Here is a 16,372-nt window from a genome sequence, read left to right as displayed (position 1 = left end):
TTAGAAACTGTTGAAGCTTTTGGATGGGTTGGATGGAAGCTGCTGTAGGTGGTGGGGGGGTGTTCCTGGTTCTGTTCAGTGCTGCATTTGGCAGCTTGGTCAACAATCCTCAAAGCAGCTTTCCTTCTTTTCCTAGTGGTTGCATCCTTCTGTCTATCTTTAAGTTGGTTCCAGCTGTTTGTAAATCTTCTTAATTTCCTCTGGAGACAACTTGAGCTGCTGTTGAATTGCTGGGCTCAAATAACATGCTGTAAACTTGCTCAAAATTAAACTTGGGACCAAATGGTGCCTTGAGATGCATGTGTGCAGTTTCTGATGGAGTCAGTGGGAGCCATGAGCATTCCTCCCAAGAGAGCATGGGCTTCTTAATGATTTCCAACAGCCTCCTTTCAGACTTGTTAAGTGGTAAGAGTAATAAATTACAGTTTTGATTCTTAATGCTTTTAATTCTCTAATACTTACAGCATTTCCTGCTGGAACTTAAATATGTTACCAAGAGCCTGAATCATTTGAATGTCCAACCAGAAGTAGGGTCCTTAGCCTGTATCTTCCATGTTTATCAGGGAGCATAATCTGACATAATGTTTGGGATGTGCTTGAACTATTTTTCTGGAAAAAAGAGAATCTATAAGGATTGTGCTGTTGTTCTCATTGTGCTTTCTCCTGTTCCTTCCCAGATTGTGTGCTACATTTACTTCACACGGATCATTGCAATTCTCATAAAGATTGCTGTTCCATTCCAGTGGAAATGGCTGTACCAGGTATTTGCCAGCAAAGAAAAATACATCCATTCCTTTGCTTTTTTTCTTTTTTCTATTATTCTTCAAATATAACTGCACCATAAAAACATAAATCCATAAATTGTTCCCCATGTTGCAGTAGAACATCTTTAAGCACAGTGCCACCTCCTCCTCCTCCTGATTTTTATCATTGATGTGCCTGAGGTGGCAGGAGTGTACTTTTAGTTTTTATATTTGTCCACCAAGGCTGCTAGATTATACATGAGATGTCTGAAAGTAATTGTATTATTGATTTTTAGTCTTTCAATTTAAAAATGTATGAAGGAAATTAATCAAGAACATATAAAGGAGGAAAAAAAAAATTGGTTGGGTTTGCCCTGTGTAATTGAGGCCCCAGGGGGGCAGTGAAATAAGCTTTCCTTCTTCCATCTACAGCCTTTATTTGCCTAGTGACTTCTAAATACTTGGTTTCTTAACATATAATCCAAGTAACTGTGCAGGGAGTTTTAGAATACATTAACTGTTGAAAATACCAAACAACATAGGGATGATTTCTTTTTTTTGCTCCTTATTTAAAAGCCAAGGCTTGCTGTTATTTAAAAGCACTGGAGTGATGGCTGGAACTGGAACTGTATTTAAAATGATGGGGAAAGCTGAAAGAACAAAGGGCTTTGACAGCCTTTAGCCTGGGATAAATGATGACAGGACAGGAATCTTTGTTTCTCCTATGGCACAAGCTTCTTGAACATTAAACCTTGAACCTTGTGAGGAGAAATGTTTCATGACCACAAAGAATGACAGGACTGAAGTTCAATCTCCTGTGTTTTTTTGTTGTTTTTTTTTTTTTTAACTTGCAGCTGCTGGATGAAATGGCCACACTTGTCTTCTTTGTCCTCACTGGGTACAAGTTCCGTCCAGCATCAGACAACCCTTATTTACAGCTTTCTCAAGATGATGATGATGACTTGGAGATGGAAGCTGTGTAAGAACCTCCCCACACCCCCCCTATTTTCACCTCTTCACTTGATTTGAGAAAAGCAATGTTTCAAAACACTGTCTCTAAATCCTTCTCTGCAAAAGATTAGGGTCTGCCCACACACTCAAAGCTGAAGTGTCTGTTTGGTGTGTGTTAAACTAACAAAGAAAATTGGGATAGGAGCTGAATATTGCAGTAGTGTGGAATACACTGGTAGAGCTTTGGATGGGGCAAAAAGATGCCCATGAAAATAAGTTAAAAAGCTGCTGTGTTTAATCTGTTTCTGAGCACCAACATCAACAGAAAGTAAATAGAATATAAATAAACAAACAGAATATAAATAAATGAGCAGGGTGTACAGTCCCTTCTACCTTGATGTTCAGCCTGCAGCCTTGTGGAAAGTTCTTAAGTAACATTGAGCTGAAAAGATGGGTTTTTACTGAAAAAATGGGTTTTTACCAATACTCTTCCCTGTTCCATTCCTTGCTGCTAAACCATTAGGCACCACAAATGTAGTAGGAGCTGCCTATAGTCTGAGATTATAAAGCAGGGCTCAGCCTACATCCCTGTTATTTTCTTTGCAGTGGTTTTCAGAGCCTTTAAAAATGAGTGGCATTTCTCAATCTATAAAAGAAGCTGCTCTGAGAAATGGAGCATGCTGGAAGTGGTGAATGCAGCTGTAATTGCCACAGAGTGTTGCCTTCCTAGGAGCAGGGCTAACCTAATCTCTTTCTTAGCTCCCCATTTCATGCATAATTGCAATTCTTGTACAGGCTCAGAAGCCCATTCCTGGGAGGTTTTTTTTACTTTGACTCATCTCCTCTTACCTGATTTTTGGTGGGAAAAAAAACCCACACAAAAAAAAACAACTTCTTTTTATTGTAAAGGCAAAATCAGTGTGTTTGCCTTCCATAGGTGGCTCGGAAAGAAATGGATCTTATTGGGAAATTGCTGCAAGGAAGTCTGAGGTAGAATCCAACCTAAAATGTCATGCAAGGATTTTAATTTCTCATTTTTCTAGTAACAAAAGTGATGTTTCCAGGTTCTTTATTTTTTTGCTTTAGGTCCTGAAAATCTGTTACTGTTGCAGGCAGAATCCAGCTAGTGGGTAGAGACCTTCAAATCATCACTTAAAAGTGTTTAAATGGTTTATGTAAGAAACTGGGTGCAGTTTGGAAACTGGTAAATAAATCTCCCCATCAGGAAGGCCCTGTCTGAACTGGGAGATGTGTCAGGATTTGTGATTGTACAGAAATGAGTTTTCATTTTTGTCTGTTAGAATGAATTTCAACTTTGCATTACATTCTTAATGACTTTTTACTTGGTTTTTTAGGACTAATAATGACACCTTTCATATGTAGTCATCTCAATAAATTGCAAAAGCTGCTAAATTTAGGAGAATCTGCCAGAAATAAGCTGGAGAAAGCTTGTTAATGAACTACTTGAGTGCTTAGCAGCTTGCCAGAGTGAAATAGACATTATTAGAAACTTGAGGATGAGAATTCCCTGTGAGCCTTTCCCTAGTAAGGCATTTTGCTCTTTGCTTTGGGAGTTTCCATTGTTGTACCTCGTGGGTTGTTCCCCTTTGCCTTGCTTGAATTCTTCTCATCTGATTCACCAGAAGTTTTCCTCCATTTGGGCACTTGGCAGGGTGTAATCTGTGTCTTGTTCTCCCTTCCCCAGCTGTGTCAGGGAAGTTTTGCACATATTGGAAAAGCACAGTGTGTACACATCCTCTGACAGGTGAAGAAACACTGCAGTGGAAGTGGCTTCAATTTCTTGTTGACTTGGTCTTGCTGGTCCTATTTTTGCTTTTATAAATATTAAATGTTGTTTCTCTGGGGGAAGAAATACCAAGGCATATTTGAGCCAGTGACTAAGTGCCTGACAGCATCCTGACTAATTCTTGTCAGTGGGTTTTGTCTTTCAGGTGATAAATACCCACTTGTCTTCAGAGGCTATGGCAGAAGTTAAAAGCCTGAAAACTTGAAACTTGGTGGTGTTCTTCCATCTCTTGGTGCCAGGTTGTGAGACTGCTTTGCTTTCCCAGAGGGTTTTTGTCTTTAAAATATTTACAAAATATTCAGTTTTTTACAAAGCATTCAGTTTCTTTCAACTCAACATTTCTATGAGCCAACAGAGGGGAGAGCTGTGGGGTCACCAGCCCTGTTTTCCAGGCTTGCTCATCTTGCAGCAAAAAAATAGGACATGTTAAGTGCAGCTCTCTAGTTTATGCCTGTTTCCTTGCAGTGCAAACTGTACAAAGCTCAGTCTGGCAGTAAATGTAAATATTAGGGATTGTATAAAGCTGAAATTTCAATAAAAATCCTGAGGCTAGTTTTCTGTGACAGAAGCAACATTAAGGCACAAATCCTCCCTTCGTAAATTCTTGTAACTCTCAAAAATATGTTCCCTTTGCTTTTTTTTAATTCTGTAATAACTCTTTTCAACTAAGATACCTCTGTCTTGGGAGAAAGCAGCCACAAATGTTACAGAACTTCTTCAGTTCTACCAGACTCAACAGAAGTTCTCCTGGTGGGGAGGAAAGCACAACTAAACTTGAACTAAGGACCAGGCTGTTCTTTTTCAAGTAGGGTCAATAGCCATTCATCATCAACAAAGTGGATTTCTGTCTATTCTGTGCTGGGCAGCCTCTTGAGCCCCTCCTGTCAGTCCATGGCCTTGTTGCTGACATTGGGTTAAAATCTGTTTGAAAAGGTGCAGCCAGACTTGTCTGAAAGAGTTGTCAGGCTTCCTGTGCTAATGCCATTTCTGGGGCATGATCACAAAAATATAAATGGTAGATTAGATGAGGTGGGGTGAGGAAGGGGAAAGGAAGCAGTTCTGGGGATTTTTTTTTTTTTTTTTTAAATTGCATTTCTTTGTTTTCCTTACCTTGGTAAGTCTGAGTTAAATGTTAGGGACCAAAGTGCTGCTCTTCAGATTTAGCTGAGAATGATGTATATGCATGTGGGGTTAAGATGGAGGAGAAACTTCACAGGAAAAGCCAGGCAGGGTTTTGTTCTCAGTTCAGTAAATCCATCTTGCTGACCTCTTGGAGACTGTTTCTCCTTAACACCCAAACCAGCCTCAATATAGTGAAGTGTTGTGGTAACACTCACCTACCTTTGCTTATGCCTGGGGATCTGGAGTTTCTCACTGCATTTTGAGGCCTGTTCTGTGCTGAGATTTGAAGTCCTGGGCTATTGTTTTTCTCTGCTCTCTCTCTCAGGTTGTGCTTCATGGCTGACTGATTCAGGATGCTTTCCCTTAGAAGTGATTTTCTTCACCTAACACATCTCTCCTGTGCAGAAATCAGGTTTTTTGCTCAATGGCTGATAAGTTTTCCCTCCTGGATGCAGCAGCTTGTGAAGCTGGCTGCTGCCAGTATCTGAGTTTCTTGGTGGGACTTTAAAACAACAAAACAGGAGCATAGGAGCTGAGATCCATCACTGGGGAAGGCTGAAAATGCCTCTGAGTACTGAGCCATCTCTTGGTACCTTGGATGCAATGTGGAGGTGAAAGGAAAAACCCAGAGATTTCCACTGTGCATGGAACTCCTTTTGTGCCTACCTTGTCTCTGGTGATAAATCCATGACTTGACCTGGTTGCAACTTCAATATGTAGCAATTTGTCCTTTCCTGACATGAAATCAGATCATTCCTTCTTAGCCATAACCCCTGAGCACTTTTGTCTTCATCTTGGTGTGTGATGGCTTTGTAGTTTCATTAAGGTGCTGTGCTCAAATCTAGACTGGGTGCCAGGTGGGATCTGATGGCTCTGAGTCAAGTGTCAGGATGACTTTGGTGTCCTGCATGTGCAAAACACCTGTGTACATATCTCAGGAGGTCTGCTGTTGCATTGCTGTTATTAATTTAATTTTTGGTTTGTGATCTTCAGCTCCTTCCTGAGCTCAGCCCATTATTCTGTAGTAACAAAGTTGGTTATTTCCAAAGAGGAAAATTGGTAGCTGGCTTGCTGCATTGTTACATGTTTTTCAGACCTTCATTTTGTCACAATCTTTCTGTGTTCTAGTTCTATTCTCAAACCCATGTAGCTCTTAGTGTCTTCTGCAGATTTAATAAGCAAGTTCTCTATTCCATTACCCAGGCAATTACTGCAAATATTGAGCAGAAGTGAACCCAGGACAGACCTCTCTGGAACCACACTCAATGTTCTTTCATTTTTGACAGGAAACCATTAAGTACATCCCACTGCATGCTTTTCCAATTAGTTATGCATCTATTTTGGTGGGTTTGTCTAGCTCATGTTTCCCCAGATTTTTTTCCTATGTGACTGGAGGAAAAATTTTCTCAGCAGGGAGATCTTATGACATCTACATATTCAGTGATAAGTTTGATGTGATTTCTTCCAGGCAAGTCTTTGCTGTCTGTGAATTCCATCTTCCTTCTTTAAGCAACCTGCTTGCTTTTTCTCTTTTTTTTTAAATTTATTTCAATAGGGAATGAAGCTGCTATTTGCTCTGTATCTTTTGACCCCTTTCCCTGTTTCCTTACACACAAACTCATCAAGTCCTTCTCTGAAGTGCCCAAACCACTGACAATCACTGAACACACCAGTTTGAGTCAATTATTTTTACAGTGCATGAAACAGAAGCTGATATCTTATATGGGACTAAAGGCATTTTCAGAAGTATCTGAAGATTGCTTCTCCTCTTGGGTGATCCTATGAAAATGTTGTTATTTAGTCTGCTCAAATAAAGTATTTTTACATGGTAACCAGGCACACAAAGACTGACAGCAGCAGCCTTGAACAGGACAGTTTTGTCTGTGCTTCCAGGCATCCCTGGTGACTGAGCTATTGGCACTTTTTCTTTCAGCATCCAAAGTAACCTTTGTAGCACACTTGTGGGGAGGAAAAAAAAAACCAAAACATCATATGGAATGAGAATTATATTGTGCAAAAGAATAAAGCAAATGTCTCATGCATGTAAATAGCCTGTTTTGTATAGCAACAGAGGAAGCTGCTGGGCTGAAGAGCTTGTTGGATAGCCAGGGTGGTTCTGAGAGGATTGCTGCTGTTCTGGCTGGATAAACAGTTCAGTCTGCCTCTCTCTCTCTGGTTTTGTTTCTGTTCATGGAATGATTTTCCTATTAATAAGAGCTGGTGTGCATTAAGCTAATAAGGTTCATTTGGGGCACTCTCCACTTTGTGTGCATTTGTATAAATGTTGGACCAATTCAAAGCATTGCAGATGCAGAAGAGAGTCTTTAATGCACAGAATTAAGGGTGTTCAGCTGTACAGCAAAATGTTTTGTTGTGGGTTTTTTTTTTTAAGCTGCTCAAACTTCAGCAAATAATGATCTGTTTTAACAATTTAACCACCCCTGCTGTTTTCTTTCAAGTATGAGGAAATATTAATTGCTCAGTTTAATAGTAGATGGGAAGGGTTTGAGGCTCTCAAGTCCATCAGCCATCAGATTTGTGCCCAGGATTACACCTGGTTGTAAAATGGTAGCAAAATGTTTTGTTGTGGGTTTTTTTTTTAAGCTGCTCAAACTTCAGCAAATAATGATCTGTTTTAACAATTTAACCACCCCTGCTGTTTTCTTTCAAGTATGAGGAAATATTAATTGCTCAGTTTAATAGTAGATGGGAAGGGTTTGAGGCTCTCAAGTCCATCAGCCATCAGATTTGTGCCCAAGATTACACCTGGTTGTAAAATGGTAGCAAAATGTTTTGTTGTGGGTTTTTTTTTTAAGCTGCTCAAACTTCAGCAAATAATGATCTGTTTTAACAATTTAACCACCCCTGCTGTTTTCTTTCAAGTATGAGGAAATATTAATTGCTCAGTTTAATAGTAGATGGGAAGGGTTTGAGGCTCTCAAGTCCATCAGCCATCAGATTTGTGCCCAAGATTACACCTGGTTGTAAAATGATAGCAATGAGAAAGATTGCATGGAGGCTGTTAGGTCAAGAGACACTTGAAGCATTATTTGATATGGACAGGAAGACAAACCTGTGAAATGGACATTGCAGTTCAAGTTCTAAAGTTTTTCCCTTCTTTTCCAGGGTGACAACTTCTGGGGTAATGGAAGGCATGAAGAAGGTCAAGAAAGTGGTGAATGGTTCAGCAGAGCCCCGGGGCGAGTGGGAGAGCATGGCATGATGGACTGGACTAAGGCAGCACTTTCAGAGAAACTTTTTTTTAATTTATTAATATTACTCTCAGTGGAAAGGGTGCAACTAGCACTTCCCAACACAAACTGCAGAGTGGGGTGTGTCTAGGGGGAGCAAAGCAGTGCAGAAATTTAACTATTCCTCTGATCATAAGAAAATGGGATCTCTTGGTACCTGCAAGGAGCGTGAAGCTTTCCTAGGGATTTTGGGTAGCTTATTCTTTTTTTTTTTTTTTTTTCCCCCCCCTTTCTGGGTCAGTTAGGTATTCTGAATTGTTTGCAGTTGCATTCTTCAGAATGTGTAATACTGATGTGAAGAGAGACCTGTAGTGTGTATGTAAAATATATATTTTATATAATGCACATATCTATATACACACACGTGCTTTGTTACATGTATGCTGGGAATCAAAGTGTCTTGGAAGGTGCAAAGAGAAGATGAGGTGTAAGTATTCTTTTTTTTTTCTTTTTATAAACTCTCCATTTGGCTTGGACAAAACCATTGCAAACCAAACAGGTAGAAATAACTGCAGTCATTTGAGAGACTGAATGGGGAATTGGATCAGATGACTTCTGCCCCGACTCAGATGAATGGCAGAGTTGAGAAGTATCTTGTTTTAGCCATGCAGGAATCCACTTGAATGTGTCAGGTTTTCAAATGTATTGCTCCACAGCAAACAAGTGACAGCTCTCTATTAAAAAGCACTAGCCTGTAGTGCAATAAGCATTTGTGCAAGTTCTCCCCCTCTTCATGGAATTGCTCTTGATTTGCACCCACGTGACAAGAAGTACTCAAGGTGTATGACTGATGCTTGCTTTTTAGGGATCTGCCATGCTAGCTTAAATATTTAATTTCAAACTGTGGCCCAGAGCACTTTGATCTGCTTTCTAAAAATATTTTCAAGGTATTTCAGAAGATACTCCTTCCTGCTCCAGTATAACCAGTACCAGAATCTCCAATAGGAATTTGTCTTAGCATATCTCTGGTTTACCATTACCCTGAGTTACTTGGCCTCTGTGGTTATGTGTGTTTAATGATTGCTGGTTTAAGATGAACTGAACTGATCAAAATGGTTTTGCTGTTAAAACCAGGTAACTATGGCTCCCAGTCCTAAATGTTTAGGGGTTTTTTTGTTTTGATTTTTTTAATTTTTTTGATAGGAAAGGAGAAGATCATGACCAGAACACTCAGTGCAGGGGAATACACAAGTCTTAAGTATTTGCTGCAAACTTAGCAAGGAATTTTTAGGGACATGGTACAAATGCCACGTGTGTTTTATCTCTACCACTCTGGTATTGTTAGTGACACAAGCTGGTGGCCACAGCTGCAGCAGTTAAGTCATAGCAAATGATTGTTAATTTGGGGGAGGATGGAAGTGGCTCACTGATGTAATGAGGATAAGCATCAAGGAAAATATAGAATATAACTCCTTGACCCACTGAAGCCTTAATACCCCTGAGAGACACTGACATATGGTGCTGCTGAGCAAAGTGCTTGTGTCAGGGTGACAGAGAGAGGCATCATCCCAGAGCTTCAGATGTGCCAGAATCTTCTACATCCTCATTTAGGAATTGCTTTTTTGACCAAAGGGGCTGAACCTCTGGGGTACAACTGATTAGAGGACTTTTAGCCACTTGGTTTTTTTCATTCTTTAAGTTTAGAAGAGGGATTTTCTTTAGAACCTTGAAACCACTTCTTCCATGGTCTTGAAGAGGAGTAAGAGAGGTCTGAAACGAGCAGTCTGTACCAAAACTTGCTCTTGGAAGAGCAACATTGTTTTCTCTGGTTGCCACTTCTTTTCTCAGGTGTTGCTTCTGCATATCATGGAAATGGTAGAAATCAATCTGCCTGCTTTCATACCTGGAACTGGTTTTTCCTCAGCTAAAGCCTGATAATAACCCTCTAGGTCCAGAGTTCTCTTCTGGTTTTCTCCTCAGCTGTAACTGCATAGGAATCACAGCAGTGATGGTTTGACTTGTGCCATCATTGTCTTGCAAAGATTGGTTTTAGTGAACCATTAGAAAGGTTTTTAGGTGACCCAGGGGTCTTTTAGATCCTCTCTATGAAGAAATCTGCTGCAGATTGAGTAGTTGAGGTGGGAGAAATTGGACTAGAAACAAACACAGGCAGTCCCAGCTCATTGTACACTTAGATATAATACCTGAGAAACCCATCCTCCCACTCTGCATGGTTGCTCCATCCTCATGGAAATGTCCCTGTCTGCACCCAAAGGGCTACTCAGAGAGGCTGTAAACTTTTGGTCAGACCAGTTCAGTGGGGTCTCAAAGTCTGTTGCCACAGAAATCTGTGTTAGGGATAAAGATTTGCTCTCAGAAACAGAAGAGAGGACAGTGTCAGTGCAGTGGAATTCTGATGGCTGTGGTGCTTCACCCAAATCCAGGAGGGGCTGTGCTGGGATCCCAGGGTGGGCTGAGCTGATTGCCCATTCCCTACCTCAGCATCAGTGAAGCTGCTGATTTGGCAAGTGCTTTACCTTAGCCTCAGGTTTCTTTTTTTTTTTTTTTTTTTTTATATGCACTTTTGCTAAAGTTATGTAGGATGTAGGTTTTTCTGCCTAGTCAAAAGCCAAAAAAAAAAACCACGGGTAATTTCTTTTTGCCTTGGCATGAGTAGCCAGAGCAAGTACTCTGAAAGTGTTTTGAGAAGAGCTCTTGGTCTCCCAAGTTCAGACCTGATCCTCAGCAGTCAGCTCTAAACCAACTTCAGCCAGCACTGGGTGCAGGATGCTCCCCAGCAGCCCAACAGGGACAGCTCAGACCTAAGCAGTAGTAAAGAAAGTGAATGTGGTCAAAAAAAAAACCCCCAAAAAAACCCCAGTTGTGGAAGGTTCTGACTGAAGCCATTTCCAAAGTGAATTCCCACTGGTGGAATTCCTCAGAGCAGGTTGAAAAATTTGTCTTGCAGGGTTTGGCTGGTGGCTGGGATGTTGGGGGGTGCTGAGGATGGGTGAGTTTCTCCCCCAGCACAGCCTGTGCTGCCCTGCAGAGCATCAAAGGGAGGGAATTCCCTCCCCCAGGAGGTGACCCCACATCTGCATCAGTGGCTTGGGAGTGAAAAGCTGCAGCTTGGAGCTTTCCAGGCAGGATAATCCCAGCCTTTGCCTCTCAGCTGCTGGGAGGAAGCTTTGTTCAGAGGGAGGCAAAACAGAAGGACTGCTTGGGGTTTATGGATCAGGTGAGAACACAGCCTTCCTCCTGCCTTTTCCTGAAGGGAGCAACTTCCCCTCCCTGCAAGTGCCCAGGGGTGTAAATTCCAGGAATCCTGGCAGGGCAGGGCTGGAGTGGCTCATCCCCAGTGCTGGGAGTCCATTCACCACCCTCTGCAGACAAAAATGAGATGGGTTGAGTTGTGATGCAGGCTGTGCCCTAATAAATCCCTGCTGCTGCTGCCATGCAAATACCACTCCCTGCTCTGACTGTTCCTCAAGCTGGCTTCCCCTGGAAGCTTCCTATGGCTCTGCAGCTGCCAGACTCTTGCATTCTTCAGGCATGAAAAGGTTTTCCTTGATGGTTCCTCAAGAGAGGTGCTAAAAGAAAGGAAGACATAATGGGGTCAGCTGGAACATTCCTGCTGCTTGCTCAGGATGGTGCAGTTTGGGTTGAGGGAGCCCCGTGCTGTCCTGTTGGATGCTCTTTCATGTTCTCCAGGGCTGTGCAGGGCACTGCTCAGGCTTTCTCTCCAGCTGAGTGCCCTGTTCCTGGATTTCCATGCTAGCATACCCTGGGAGCATGTTGTAAAAATTTGCTGCATTGCAGCATTTTGTCTTGGAGCTAGGAAGGGGGAGATTTGTTTTTTCCAAGCTCAGTGGACTCTCTCCCAGGAGGGTGCATCCACCATGGATCCTTAAGCACTGCAACATTCCTGCTGGCCATGAAAGGGCATGGCCTCATCACTCACTTTTAGTGCAAGTCCAGTGGAAGTTTTTTAGCATGTTAAGTCTTTTTTTTTTTTTTTTTTTTAATCTTTACAGTCTGTTCCTCTTAGAGCAGAAAAATGTCTGCCCAGTGACAAGTAAAGTGACAAAGGTTTAGGACAGGTGGAAGTGTTTGAGAACTTCTGCCTTTTTGGCACTGTTGGTGACTAAGTCACCTCTCATGTTTAACAATGGGCCAGGATTTTTCTGCTGGTTCTGTTCATTGCTTCTGTACCTGGAGAAGCCTTTCAGCAACATCCTTGCAAGGCAACTCTGAGAAATTTGTGTTTCAACAGCTAAAACTCCACTCTGACTCTGGAAAAGGGTGGCAGTGTAAAACCAAGCATGTAAGTAGTTACACAGTTTAAAATTCCTGGTGCATATAAACCCCTAAAAGCTCTTGGTTCCACCCTCCTTGAAGCAGGTGTGTGTGTGAGATGGACCTGATCTACTCTGGAGCTGGAGGTGCTCCCTGGGGTGGAAATGCACTGCTGGGAAAAGAACCAGTCTTAGGGAAGCAGAACATTCCTTTTCTGGATGCAAGGTAGTGAAACCAAACCCAGCTGTCATCACTGTCACAGGCAGGATGAGAAGTTATCTGAATTATTCTGGACAGTTTCAGGTAACATGTTCTCAGGATGATGAAAACAAGGGGGGGGGGGAGCACTCCAAACTCTTCAGCTCTAAAGCTACTCCAGGGTGAGACACTCAGGATACAGCAGTTGCCAGAGCAATGGTAATTACTGTCACAAGGTGATGGAAAACCCTTGGAAGGTTCCCATGGAAAAACACATTGGCAATTGCCTCTGGGCACAAAACATTCCAGAAGGAAAGTCAGAGTTAAGAGAACAGGTACTGAAGAAAAGGAAGCAGCCCTTCCTTCTCCAGTTTGATCTCTGGTGAGAGCAGACAGACTGCTGCTATTTTAAAGCAAATGTTTTATTTTATCAGTGTTTCACTTTTGGAAAAGGAGCCTGGAGCTGGGGATGGGAGGGACAGAGGTTGGCAACACTTTGTTTAAAACCTGTGACCTTGAGTGTAACTTCAGTAACCCTGGTTCATGGAAACCCAGGTGGTGCTGCCCAAAGACCTTGACCCATGTTTGTGTTCCCTGGGGTTGATTTGCTGGGGAAAACATTGTTGTAAATTGGATTAATCTGGGCTTTTAATGTTGCCACTGGGTGTGATGCTGCTTTGGGCTTATAAATCACTTTCACTTAGCAATATTGGGAAGCTGTGGGTTGGGTTTTTTTTTTTCCCCCCCTTGTTGTTTGTGACTTGGATCTAGCAATGATCCTACAAGAACTCTGCACTTGCAAGTGGCTGGAACAGGATTTAAGAAAAATAGAGATATTAAATGTGTAAAGTGATGGTACTGGCAGAAAGTGGCTGAGAGAAGAGTCACTCCTTGTAGGTTGACTGGCTCAAGGATCCATTTTTGTTTTGATTGCAGCAATCCTGTAGAAAGGACAATTCTTAATAAATACTTCCCTGTGGGATTTCACTTGGTGTTCTGCTCTCTGGGTAATAAAGTAGAGCCCCAGCTCCACATTCTCAGAAGCAGCCTTGTAGCTAGGATACTGGTGCATTGGGCTGGTACCTGTTCTGTCAAAACAGGGTATGGGTCTAAATAGCTTCCCTTTAGTAACTATTAATAATTAATTCTAGATCCTCTTGTGTCATTAAGCAGCTTTAGGCCACCTTGTACAACGTAGCTCTGAATTCATTTAGTAAATGACCTCCAAAAGAACTGAAAAAGACTTTCCTGTACAGCAAAGTCCAGTTCCAAGGTTTTTGGTGACCTGTAGATACCTTATTCCTCAGTTCATGTTCAGATGTACAAATGGATTTTTTTCAATTTTTTTTTTTTTTTTTTTAAACTTTATTAAAAGAACAACAAACAGTGTTTGAAGAGAGGCAAGGGAGATACAAATCAGGATGGTCTCTGTAACTTGCTTTCCCTGCTGTGATGCAAAAGTGTAAAATAAAGATTGACCAGAAAGAAGTTTAATGCATCTCATTTTCTGCTTTTAGCTGCAGGACCTCCGTGTGCCACAGCTGTGTTTGCAGTTGCCTTCCTCTTCTCTTAGCTTTGGAAATGGGATTTCTGCACTGGTGTCTGTGGCTCCTGTGAATGGAAGTGGTTTTTACCTCCCTGTTTCTCCCAGGCAGGGGGGTTCATCCAGGGCTTGTTGCTTCTGGTCAAGGTTTGGTCTCCTTGTTCCAGAGGTTCTTCTAAGGGAGGACAAGGAGTTGGTCCTTTAAACACTGGAGACCAGAGACAAATGAAGGGTAAACCCCTGAATTTCAGGTAATATTCTTTATATCAAGTAATATCCTTTGTGTATCTACCTTATATCAGAGGCAGGTTCTTGACCTGTTTGTTTGAGGGTGATTTGGGACTTCAGAAGCTGTTCTCTTCCTGTTCTCTGGATCCTAGCAGGATCCAACCATGCATTTCAGTTCTGCAAACTGCTTGGGTTGATAGGGATGAGGAGGGCAAAGTATTTCCATGAAGTTCTCATCCCCTGCCCCTCAAAAGCATCCATCCTTCATCATAAAATGTTCCTTATGGTTCAACCTATAGTTCTCAGCCTACCTCAAAGGGGCAATGCCCAAACCAGCCTGTGTTCTGTACCCAAGCAGCCACTTCTGTATTACCTAAAACCTTTGGGTGGGTGGGGGTGTACCAGGAAATTAAGCTATGAAAAATACATGGTTTGGGTCTTAATAATTATCCTGCTGTGGAATAGAAAACTCCACATGCTGAAGGTGTGATGGGTGTTGCACTGGAGTAGCCTCCAGCTGTGTCGTGCAGGTAGTTCTGGGATGTTTAGTTTCTCCAAGCTGAAATCCCCTGTGTTTTCCCTCTAATGTCTGTTGGACCTTAAAACATCCCAGCAGCCCAACTCATCCCTGCTGGAAGTGCCCAGTGCTCCAGTGGAGAGGGAAAAAAAAAAAAAAAAAGGCTCAGCTGTAATGAAAAGTGAAATATTAGGAGAGGGGGGTGTGAAGTGGGACTGGATTGTGGAAAGGCTCACTTAGATTGAGGCTAATTGGAGGGTTTGTGGGGAAAAAATCTTGATATCTGACTGTCCTCTCCAGGAAGAGACAAAAAGAGAAGAGAGAAGAGCCCCTGACTGCAGCAGAGCTCCTGGTATTTAAGGTCTGTTCCAAGCAGAGCTTGCCTGGTAGACTTAGAGAAAGGAGGGAATAAAAACCAGAGCCCTAACAAAGCTTTCCTCAGTGTGCTGTGTTGGGATGCAAGCTTGGAGGTGTTTTCCTGCCCGGGGGAGGTAAATTGTTCTACTTGCTTTAAGGATTTTTTTCTAGTGTCTGAAATTCTGAGCTGCTGCTTGATCATTTTCTGCTCCTTGTTGCAGTCCCAGCTGCCTGCTGTCACTGTCCTTGCTGTAGCAAGATTGGCTTTATGACTGCAAGGAGCTTCCTTCTCTTTAAATCTTGCTTTTACCTCCCTTTGCCTTCTGAGTGACAGACTCTAATGAGCAGGAGTGTGTTGTGGTGCCCTGCAGAATGAGTGGTCAATAAAAATAAATTGCTTTGTACAGAAGAGGTAATAACGTGGCTTGTATTGGCACAGCTGATCCTGATGCTGGGCTCCTCAGCCAGGAGCCAAGGGCTTTCATGTGTCTTTAGTAGTAACAAATGCAGGTTTTCCCTTTTTTCTCTCTCATCCATGGAAAATACTGAGTTGGGGTGACACCACTTTTCTCGTGACTCTTCTCCCCACTGGAATATTTTGAGTGGGGTGGCTGAGACATAATGCATGAGATGGCTCTGGTGTTGCTGGAAAGGAATAAACAGGAGTGTGAGGTGAGGCTGTTAGAGACCAGAATGGAGGAGATGGCTTGGAACTTCTTTGGAACTTCAAGTGCTTGAAAGAGTCCAGCGCAGAGCTACTGAGATGATTAAGGGAGTGGAACATCTCCCTTATGAGGAAAGGCTGAGGGAGCTGGGTCTCTTTAGTTTGGAGAAAAGGAGACTGAGGGGTGACCTCATCAATGTTTTCAAATATGTAAGGGGTGAGTGTCAGGGAGATGGAGTTAGGCTTTTCTCAGTGGTGACCAGTGATAGGACAAGGGGTAATGGGTGTAAATTGGAGCATAGGAGGTTCAAGTTGAATATCAGAAAAAATTTTTTTACTGTAAGGGTGACGGAGCCCTGGAACAGGCTGCCCAGGGGGGTTGTGGAGTCTCCTTCACTGGAGACATTCAAAACCCACCTGGACACGTTCCTAGGGGATGTACTCTAGGGGGCCCTGCTCTGGCAGGGGGGGTTGGACTAGATGATCTTTCGAGGTCCCTTCCAATCCCTAGGATTCTAGGATTCTATGATTCTATGATTCTTTTCCTACTCCTTCTTGGGATGATTGCACTCAGCTTGGCAAGAGACTCCCAGTGAGGCAGGAGCGGTCAGCATGGTAAAAGGTAAAAATAAGGGGTATTTTTTTGGTCCCTGAGGACACTTCTGGGCTTCTGATCCTCTAATATTGTCTGAGTAGTTTTTATAGGGTGGCACAGCATCCCCTGGGCAGCCTAATACCCCAAAATGTGTGCCCAC

General features: G+C 42.5%; 1 protein-coding gene across 2 annotated transcripts in view; it reads left to right on the top strand.

Moving 5' to 3' along the window:
• Positions 1–13,796, top strand: part of GPR107 (G protein-coupled receptor 107) — a 38,492-nt gene extending 24,696 nt beyond the window's left edge. For both annotated transcript variants that reach the window (XM_071766597.1, XM_071766598.1), the window contains exons 16-18: positions 678–761; positions 1,598–1,722; positions 7,750–13,796. In XM_071766597.1, coding sequence (XP_071622698.1) covers positions 678–761; positions 1,598–1,722; positions 7,750–7,846 — 306 coding nt within the window. In that variant the 3' untranslated portion in view covers positions 7,847–13,796. The remainder of the gene's footprint in view (positions 1–677; positions 762–1,597; positions 1,723–7,749) is intronic.
• The last annotated feature ends 2,576 nt before the right edge of the window (positions 13,797–16,372 follow it).

Source organism: Heliangelus exortis, chromosome 22 (assembly GCF_036169615.1).
Source record: "Heliangelus exortis chromosome 22, bHelExo1.hap1, whole genome shotgun sequence".
Lineage (NCBI taxonomy): Eukaryota > Metazoa > Chordata > Aves > Apodiformes > Trochilidae > Heliangelus > Heliangelus exortis.
The sequence above is the reverse complement of the archived record's forward strand: the minus strand, read 5'-3'. Positions and strand labels throughout refer to the sequence as shown.